Source organism: Pteropus alecto, unplaced genomic scaffold, assembly GCF_000325575.1.
Source record: "Pteropus alecto unplaced genomic scaffold, ASM32557v1 scaffold3, whole genome shotgun sequence".
NCBI lineage: Eukaryota > Metazoa > Chordata > Mammalia > Chiroptera > Pteropodidae > Pteropus > Pteropus alecto.
Window position 1 is genome coordinate 38,051,981 of NW_006442484.1, and position 11,343 is coordinate 38,063,323.

Below are 11,343 nucleotides of genomic sequence, written 5' to 3' on the forward strand. Positions count from 1 at the left end.
CACTCTTTCAGATGGATAAAATAATGTGCTGATCTGAATAGCGGTAAAATCAGTCGGAATAGATTTTATTCTGAAAAGAGTGGACAAGGCAATATCTTCTTACTGCTATCAGTTATCTCCATTGTTAATGTAAGTCATGGAAAACACATGGATTAGTAAAACAAGGCAGTAGAACATGAACTTGGGAGTGTTCTCTTAGCCCAGCATAGTGGATGTTTGTTCCTCAAGGTTAGGTAACATGTTCTACTACCTTTTGTATCCCCTACTCCACCCAGAGTCAAACAGATACATACCAGTTACTCAACACATGGTTAGATGAGTGGAGTAAGTTGACATTAATGATAAATACTTAATGTGATACCTCATATTGTACTTCATTGTGCTAGACATTACACCAAGGATGGCCAAGAAAGAAATTTTGACTAGGAATTGAGTGCTGGGTTATGTGACTCAGGGCTGGTGTGTGAACATACCCAAGAAATGTGAAGTCCAGGGAGAAGCTGCTGGAGAGCAGACTAAAATTAGACAAATCTCCGATTTGAGATGTGCATCAAGATCACCTGGAGGGCTCCTTGAAGCACAGAGTTCTAGGTCCTACCCCTTGGGAGTTTCTGATTCAGAGGATCTGGAGTGAGGCCTGAGAATTTGCTTTTCTAACAGTTTCCCTCCCAGATGATACTGAGGCTGCTAATCCAAGTAACCCGCTTCAAAAACTACTGACTTAGACCTTGGAGATCTGGTCCAGCTGAGGGGCTCTGGGGAGGATGCTTGCTCTGTGATCTGTGAAGAGAAGGGTTGATATCAGAGATTTCTGAAGGCAGTACCTAGATAATGTAATTATCATTATCAGAATGGACATCACAATAAGTTTAAGGGTCTTGCTTGCTCCTGATCAACAGGACTGATGGCTACACTCTGACAGTAAAAAAGGAGAGAATGGCTTCAAGAACTCAAATGAGAGTTCAAATGAACTGAAAAATGAGATGGAAGATGGAATGCATGGAATCGACTTAGTAATACTTTCAGCTAAGTTAACCTAATTTAGCAGTGTAAAACCATGTACATATACCTAAGCTAATTGAGATTAAATATATATATATGGTATGTGTATATATATATGATATATATACACACACATATATACACCATATATATATAATGTGTGTGTGTGTGTGTATGTGTATATATATATGGTATTCCTGAAAATATCCTTACACTGCATGGAAAGTTTATGCTCTTTGCTGATTGTACATATGTCAAGGAAAATGGGGAAGGTGGAGAACCCACGAAGAAAGGGAAGCCCATTTATCTTAAAGAAAGGATTTAGGAGAAACCATTCCCACTCCCCACCCCTCATCCTTCTCACTCAGTGCTGCCTTCCAGGTGAATAGCCTTAGGAAGTTTCGGAAATAGTGGCAACAGCTTCAGCAACCGGGTATCATGGGGATACAATTCACCTTATTGCAATATTGAAATGGAAACTACCTAAAATTTAGAACTGATTTCATATGCTTCGCTGTGCTCAGCTAATTAGGTTTCTTGCATTTTAAAACTTGACTATGAAGTTTTTGCATACTTAAGTGATTCTTCTAGATGCATTTTATATAAGGCAGTAATCATTTAGGACTTAGGGGGATACTGGTATTTATTTTTGTTACAGAATTTCGTGGACTCAGGTGGATTTTCTCAATTTGCCAACAAAAAGGAATTACATTACAAAGAGGCATTACATTAAAATGAACTGTTTCAAAAAATTGATACATTTTGATAACCAAATGGTCTATGCTCATATTTAATTTAATTTTTGTTAATTTGTTTTCTTAAGAAAACCTGCTAAGTGATTCTTTCAAGGAAAGCTCAGCTCATGTATAAAAAGCCACATAAAAATGACTCTGGAGACCTTGGCTACGCATCCAGCGGTCAAATATTTCAATGCTTCGTTGCTCCTGTTCCTGTTACAGGTACATGTGACAGCGCTGCAGCTATGAGTGGAATTTTAAAGAGGAAGTTTGAAGAAGTTGACGGCTCCTCACCCTGCTCTTCTGTGCGGGAATCAGATGATGAAGTTTCCAGCAGTGAAAGTGCTGACAGTGGGGACAGTGTCAATCCATCTACTTCTAATCATTTTCCCCGTGAGTACAGAAACCATACTTGAAACTGATTGTCTAGTTCTACAGTGAAAATAATTCTATCATCTTGGTCATTTTTAAACCTTCATTACTAGTAACATATATATTTACAATTGATCTTTAAAAAAATCATGATTAAGTAAAATGAGATACGTTGGAGGTATCAGTGGATTCCTTTATTTAAATAGCTTTTGGTGGTGGATTATTTGGTTGTATTAAGCAACTAATTCAATGAAAAAGTGACATTTTTATTATTATTTTTTGAACAAAGCATCCTATTCTGGGAGTAGATGGGAAAAGACAAGTACAGGCGCAAAATAATTTATCTTTTCATAGCTGAAATGTATTTGGGAGTCAAAGGTCTGGGTTAGGATGAGAAAGAGCTTAGCCAGCCATGCATTAAGAGATGAAAAGCAGCAAAACTCTTCCAAGTGTGTAAGTGCATGCAGTTCATCCCTTTTTTTCCCCCTCATCCACAAGAATAATATTTGAAGCCTGCAAAGAAGAAAAAATATATGGTTTCTCTTTAATTCCTTTTTCTGCCACTGTAACATCATCTCTTCTCGTCAAGCAAGGTATAGTGAGGTTTGAAGGAATGATGAGAAAAATTAAGGTAATACATTCTAGAAGCTAAAGGAAACTTGCTAGTAATAGCTAAATAATCTTCTTGAATTTATGTTTCCAACAGGAAGATTTTAATATATCATTATATCATGACAGAAAATTAGTCTGTTTCTTTTATTTTTCAATTATGTCACTGATTATATTAATATATAATTATACAATATAGAATTTATTTGGGGAATGTGATAACCCAGAAAACCAAAAGAATTAACCATATTTTTAAGAGATAATAAGGAACTCATTAAGGCTATTGAACTTGAAACAAATGTACTAAAATCAATAGCATTCCTGTAAGTAAGCAAAACTAATAGAAAATATAATGAAAGGGCAATTATAGCTATTATAGCAGAAAAAATATCATAAAATATTTAGGGACAAAGTTATTATGTGATGTAGGTGATCTACAAATACATATCATGATACATATCATGATATATGTATCATGATAATATGAAATGAGCTCATGTTTTTGATTTAAAAGAAGAAATATCTTTATCAATTTTGTCTTAATAGTAATAATGCTAATAACAATGATATCATCTAACAGGGTTTTATGAAGATTAACAGAGCAAGTGAGATAATACCCAAGAAAGAACTTTATAAAATGTCAAATATGAAGCACATGTTATATTAAAAATTATGATCTTAGCTAACATTTATTGGATACATATAATACTCCAATAGCTTTATATACATTATCCTTATTCTTTTTTTTTTTTTTTAAACATTATCCCTATTCTTTACAGCAATCCTGGAAGTGTACCACTCCCTCCAATTTACAGAGAAAATAATTGAGTCTCAGAGAGGTTAAGCATCTTTCCCCAGATCTCACAGGAGTTGAGAGTCTGGATATATATATATATATCTATATAGATATATAGAGATATATAAGTATATTTATAAATATACATTTATAAATATATAGATATAGCTATATATTCATAAATATATAGATATACCTATATATTTATCTATAAATATTTATAAATATATCTATATGTCTTTATATATATTTTTTTACAGTTTAGTTATCAGTGTCATCCAAAAACGAAAGTTTGAGTCACTAGGAAGCGATGTAGAAGCTTGTACTGCTGAGGGCTAGATGTGCATTCACTTGAAAGTCAAGAATATCTGAGGGTGAATTAAAATAAAGGGCAGGGGAGGATTATTCTCAGCATACCACTCAGCCTTCTTCATTATGTCCAGTCGGGCACTGATAGTTGTCTTGGGTTGTTATTAGTAGAGGCTATCTTCAGCCTCACACTTGACAAGGCTAACTTTTGCCATACAAAAGCACTGGCCTTTGCTGTGCTATCTATAGATGGATGGATAGATAGATAGATAGATAGATAGATAGATAGATAGATAGATAGATAGATATCCCTCTCCATAGTCTTCAACTTTTCCATTATCTCCATCTGCCCCTTAATTATATAATATTGGACATACTTTAAAATAATATTCATTGTGAGTTATAAAAGAATGCTTGCATTAGTGAAGACACAGGTTATATTTCTAGATATAACGATATAATAAAGCTATTAAGGCTTTTCACATTAATTTATAAATTTAAGAGTTTAATCTTAATAAAATTCTCAACTGGATTTTCTGAAAAGGTGATAGAATGATAAAAATCTATTTGGAAAAATATGCTAATGAGAATAAAGGGATATTTTTAAAAAGAAGTCATAAATGTTGAAAAGCCATTCCAGATATCAAATCATAGAAGAAACTTACATAATTCAACTTTTTTCGTATTGGCTAGATCTAGGAAAGTATAGGATATCTCAAAATACTATATATAAGAATTTTATATATATATATATATAAACAATAGAATATTATAGAACAGTGGGAAACGGAAGGAGTATTTAATAAATAGTTGTGGTATTAGAGTTTGCAAAGTAAGTAATTTAGATACACATCTCAGAGCATATGCCAAAAACTTTCCAGATGGATTAAATAGATAAATATTTTTTAAAAAATCAAATCATGGGGGAAGTTGCATATTTGTCAGACATTTGGTAGGATCATTAAATGAGCTTTGAAGCAACAGAAAAAAGTCACATTGCAGTATACTTTAATATAAAAATATTAAACTTATCTACAGAATAAAAAAACTTACCACGAAGCCCAAAGTAAAACACCCTATAGAGGATAGGTTGCTGAGAATGTGGTACAGGGTTATTTTCTAGATAGAGTATAAAAAACACGTATACATTTTTTAGATAAATACTAAGACACAACCTCAAGGATAATCCACATTATGGAAAATATGATTAGCAAATATTTTAAGTATTTAACAACAATGGTAATAACAATGCAGATTAAAACAATGCTCATGAAATTTCATTAGTATAAAATCATGGAAATTTCATCTCCATGAAATTAGTGCTCCTCTCTCTAAAAAGAATGCTAATATCTAAGTGATGGTGAAAATCACAGTACAAATCATAGATACATACATTGCTCTTGATGGTAGTGAATTTTAGAAAGCAGTCTAGAAATATAAGAACCATAAAGGTTCTTATCTGAAGCGGGAAACAGCAGAAACAAGGGAAAAAAACGCATAAATGAAAATGCTGGTGCTTGATAGTAGCACTAAAAAACAGGTTGGGGGTGGGGAAGAAGAAGGTTACATGTCTAAGAGTGAGGAAATGATCCGCAAATTTATGGTAACTTATACAATCAATTTTCATGAAAATTATGAAGACTTTATGGCAATGTGTAAATGCTTATGAGATAATGTTAAGAAAAGCAGAACATAAAGTTTTACCTATAATGTTAGGGAAAGTCTATGTATGCATAGGACAAGGAATGGTAAGATGCCCTACAAACTGAAAGCTATTTGATTTGTTGAGGTATTAGAATGATGGATGAATTTTCATATTAATCTTTATTTCTGTTAATATTTTAGGTATCCCACAACAACTAAGTTTTAAATTTTAACTAAAATCACTTTAGTTTAGATTGCGTGTATGTATACAAACAGCAAATTGAAATGGCATGATCAGCTAAATCATGCAGTGCGTTAGCTAACTCATAAAGACTTTTTCGAGTTATGTCCAACAGATATTATTTGTCCTATTGAATAAAATAGACATGTTTTATGATGTACAAGAAGTTATTGAAATGTTTTAGCTCATTTGTTATCAGTGGTAGTTGGCAATGGTTAGTTTACTAAATTGCTGATTTAACTTTGTATTGAATGAAATCTGGCAGATTCATGATTTTTAAGGATAATTATATGATTGACTTAATAAAAAGTGCTCTTTTTATTTAACAGTCTGCTTAGTTCACCATATTCATATTATGGAGAGGAAGGAAAAGTGTGAGAGGAAAAAACAAAGAATCAAAAGACAAAAATTCCACCTAGAATAATTACTAAATAAAAGATCTGAGTATGTTAACCAATGTGAGAGGAGTAGTTAAATGGTTTCTTGTTTCTAGAAATGTATTTCAGATTATTTGCTAGTCTAAAAATTGATGCAAAAAATTTTAGGAAATGTTTTATTTATTTTTTTCATCTAGGCTTAAAATATGTACTTTTCTGCAGCGGTTTTATCTGCGTGTGAATTTATGGACATAAACTTTTGGAAATAATATTGATAAATTTTATTTAATACATTTTTCTACTTTTCAAAATGAAAAAAAATCTTTTCTTAGAGTAAGGAAGAATTTTTGATAACTATCAAATTTGTGTAGCATTAGGAAATCAAATTTAATTTTATGTTAAAAATTTTAAAAATATGGTTATTTAAATCTCATGGAGCTCATTTTTCAAATTTAAAATATCTCATATATTTAGTGCTTTATAAGCACTAACATATTGCATAACATAACATTTTGTTATCATTACAAGTATAGGAATTAATAAGATTGTTTAGTACATGTCAGCAGCTGAGGTAATAGAATTCAATGCTATCCTAAGCTTTCTATAAAGATATTCAATATATATAGCACATCAAATTATGGTAATAAAAGTTTCAAAATATAAGTCAGTAAAGGCGTATGCCTTTTTCCTTGGACTTCTGAGTCTTGCTAGGTGACTAGCATACTTAATAGTGACCAACCAAGGTCATATCTCGTATTTCTCTTGAGATAGAAGCAGCTTGATTCTGTATTACTGAGGAACACTTTGTTCATCAATTCCCTGTGGCTCTACAGCCAATCTGCCGGTACCTGAGCGCTGTCAAAAGGAGAGCTACGGAGAAGCTAGAGAGGACTGATTTTTTTTCTGTCCTCTCAAGGTTCTTGGCACTTCACATGAATAATAAAAAGCTGTGTGATGAAATATCCTCCCAAAAGGAAAGCATTATTTTTCCTGAAATAATGTTTCTACAAATAAATGTATAGTATTTAGGAAGTGAAAATATCAAGAGGTAAAAGGATAGATATTCTAAATTGCACATGGAAGCAGGTAGTGATGTCTTATATAGGGATAAGATTTTCTAATTTATGAAACAGTTTCGCATTCTTGAGTCCATTTGGTATCCAAAAATTGTTGTGTATTAGGAACCATTGTTGTATCCATTTTATAAAAGAAGATATTAATATTCAGATGAATTCATAATATAGCCAAGAGCTGAGATTATAACCTATGTTTTCCTTCCTCTCTCCCTCCTTTTCTTACTTCCCTCTCTTTTCCTCTGAATATGCAGGGCATAAAGATGCTCCATATTCACATTATGGAGCACCCAAGTTAGAGTCTTCCATCGATGTTATTTCCTTCTCACTGACTGCACATTTCATAATGGATTTGGAATAAGTAATCAATAGAAAACAGACTTTGACTGAAACATTACTATACTGGAAATATGACTGAAATATATCTATTCTCTACCAAGTGGTTAAGATGCCTTGAAGATTTTAATTCAACTTTGACATAGATATACTATGTTATATACAGGATAACATAGGCTCCATGCTAGGTGCTTTCAAACAGGTCAAATGATAGACTACAAGTAATAAATACAAATTGGAGATCATATTTACCCAGCATTATGGTATTAATTTGATAATTTACTATAGCAAAGACAAATGTAGCAATCTACCCCTGAATCGGTGATTTTTTTGAACAATAGAGGGGAGTGTCAGGCAGAAACTGAACACAGTTTTTATTTTTCAGAAAAAGTCTTTGAGTAGAACTACATGACACTCAAAAGCTCCTTTCTATTCTGTGATAATATGATTCTAACAAGGATTCGGGTAGCATCTTAAGTTAGAGCTGAATCCAAGTGGGAAAAAATAAACACGGTCAAAGTAGCAAAGCTACTAATAAATTAAGAGGTTTCCAGATCCTCTACATACCTTTATGTTGGAAAAGAAGCAATTAACCAGGCCTTGTCAGATCAGACCTAGAACCAGCTGCAGATCTGCTATACTAGGTCATGTATCTAAACACCACACATGGACCAGTTGAACTATTAAGTGTTCAGTTTAGTTCGCTGGAGATTAGGGAGTTAAGTAGTTGGAATAATTATGAGTGAAAGAAGATAGATATGAGCTAGTGGTCCTTTCAGAAAATATTCGTATGAATTTATTAGTAGCTTAGTAAAGCCCATTGACAAAGGAATTGTTTCGGATCATTTCATCTGAGAGCCCCAATGAATCAGAAAGTTAACCATTGCTGGCTACTTCTTTGACCTTACTTAGACCATCCTTCAGGCTAAAATGTTTTCTCTGCCTCACAATTTCTGTGAAGTTCTATACCTATTACAAGGTTTATATCAAATATTTCTTTCTCTATGAAAAATTTACCAAGTCTCTCATTCTACTCATCCTCTTTGTCATCTCCTAGTACTTCACCAACATTCAAAAACTTTGGCAATGATTTTTTATCTCCTTTTTATCTCAGTGTTCTCCATCAAATGATGTCAGTAGCCATATATATGATGGCTCATTGAACCATTAGTCTCATATTTCCTTGACTACCTCTATTTATTCCATTCATGATCTTTACCTCCACTTGACTTAGCAGCTTGTTTCCACAGCTTCATCCAGAATATTTTCATGAACTAGAACAGCTCTACAACTCCTCCAAAATATCAAATTTTATTATTCCAAACTCAGACCACACCTCTTTTCCTTCCACTTTCTACCCCACCCACCTACTTTTTTACCTCATCGTCTTGTTTTCCCCAGCATATCACCCACCTCTTGTCTTTATATATTTTTCCACCCTTCACCATTTGCTCTATTATTTCAGTCTTTTTTTTTTTTTTTTTTAATTTGAAGGCCAGGACTGTTGATCATTTTCCTCCAATATCCTTCACTCCATATTCTCTTTTCATTCAAAATACCTGAAAACTTTAAGAAGTTTTGGAGAAAATGACAAAACTGTATTTTCAAACCCAGTTGCTCATTTTTGCCACATAACCATCCTACTAGGTGCCCACAGTCTATTCTCTCTTCCATTTTAAAGTACTGAGCATTTATCAGACTCCTCAAGTCACTCTGGCTCCTACCTCATTCACAGCACATTTCCTTGCCTTCTCATCACCGTGAACCCTGCCATCAGATTTGTCCTTCTCTACATGTCCTTACCTTCTATCTTTAAGCAAGGCACTCAAAATGAGTTTTGAAGGAATCAGTGTAAGTTCATCAAAGGCAGGAACTAGGTCATTGTATCTGTAGCATCTAGTAAGCACTTAATAAATATTTGTATACGTGGGTGAATGACTAGACACTTATTAAGCACTTACTATTTGCCTTTTATTATACTAGTACTAGGAGCTGGAAATATAAAATTGAGATATGATCCACTTTCTGTAGAAACTCTCAGTCTAACAGCACTTTAGCATTTCTCCAATACTTACCATATTATATGTGCAAATAACAATGTTTTACATTGTTATTTGCACATATATACCTTATCTTTTTTAAAGATTTATGGAGCTTAAGCATGTGTTCTTCTCAGTACTTAGACTGGTGCTGGTTCCATTACTGTTAGCTACTTGTAAATAACATGTAACTATGTAAAGTTGTCTTTTTTTTAGTACAACTAAACCGTATAAGTGAAAAAATGCATTTATTGTAGGACTTCATAATGGCATGAATATTAGTGGAAATAAATACCAATTTACAAGCTAACTCTGTAATTTAGGATTGTGATATTTCAGGATTCTGATTTAGCGGTTATTATATCCGAATACATGTAGTGGTGAACTGTGTTTTAAATAGAGCCCCACTGTAATTATGTATTCCTAACATATACCTTTCAGGTTTCACTTGCTTATATATAGCTTTCCCAGGCACAAACATCACTGTTTAATTTGATGCTGTGCAACTATTTATGCATTAGCTGTATAGCACACTTGAGGGAATCCAAGTCATTTTCACCTTCACCATCCTTTGAATCAGCTAGGAAAAAGGCATCATCAAGTCAGATCATTAACATTAGATCACTACAGTTCATTTAGTTGTCATTTGGTTTGGTTTAGGTTCAGGATCAGGACCTCAAATTTAGCCTTAATAAATGGGAACTTATTAGATTTAGCTCTTTATTTCAGCCTACTGAGATATTTTTTAAAAATTATTTTTGCCTTCTTACTTACTCTTTCTTCCACAGTCATGTGTTATATAAACATGTCTCAAGTCTCTCCACTTCTCTCCTTTATTGTTGTGCCACCCAAGTACATAATGTACATCTCTTTCCTGGACTGATGCAGGAGCCGTTCATCTGTTCTCTCTGCTTCTTTTCTCCAGGGCCTCAGCCTCTTGTCCGTGCAGAAGTGTATCGTAACACATCGCTTTCCTATGTAAATCCTTAAGTTGGTTTCAGTTGTACTCGAAACCATGGCCTCCCGAACTCCATACAGCCCCATACGATTAAGCCTCTCCTCTCCTACCTTCCCTCCATCTCCAAACTGCAGCCACACTGACCTTAACTCAATTCTTTGAACGTAACAAACCTTTCTTGCCCTAAGATCTTGCCTGGAACGGTCTTTTCTCATAACAATTAAGTATGGGCAGTAAGTGCATATTGTGGCTGGAGGTTTGAAATACGTTATAAGTTTTCACAAGTTTTATATACTTACATTTGAAATGAAATCTCACTATCCCCATTCCATTATTTTCTTTCCCTTCATGGTACATACCACAATTTGCAACTATTTTATAGTATATTTGTTCATTTTTGTGAATCTAGTTCTTAATAGGGAATGGCAGAATATCCTTGTAGCATGTTAAAACTTCCAGGCCAAATTTGGTCATTAAGTAGAACTAATTTAATATATTCATTCAGAGCCTTCATCTTGTTCACAATGATAGCCAAGTGACATTGTCAAATGTTTTCCTTAAATCCTTTCACACAAATTCATTACCTACGTCCTAAAATGTAGAGAGCTGTATCTTCCTCAGTATTAGGCTCTAAGCTGTTACACAGTGACATTTAGAAAATCATCATTGGAAATTGCTTCTCGTGCTTATCAAATACAATATACAGTAAGTCCCATGTAACCTTTTTTTTACTCCTTAAAGTGTTAAAATAGAATGTTGTTTCTTTAGTTGATTGTCCGCAAACTAGTTGTCTGTGTTTGGGAGCCATTGTGAAGGAATAACATGTAGGTTTGCTATGATTTTTCTTTCC

General features: G+C 33.4%; 1 protein-coding gene across 1 annotated transcript in view; it reads left to right on the forward strand.

Moving 5' to 3' along the window:
* Positions 1–1,984: 1,984 nt before the first annotated feature.
* Positions 1,985–11,343, forward strand: part of CSRNP3 (cysteine and serine rich nuclear protein 3) — a 61,376-nt gene continuing 52,017 nt past the window's right edge. The window contains exon 1 of the mRNA XM_006921147.2: positions 1,985–2,132. Within this exon, the coding sequence (XP_006921209.1) occupies positions 1,985–2,132 (148 nt within the window). The remainder of the gene's footprint in view (positions 2,133–11,343) is intronic.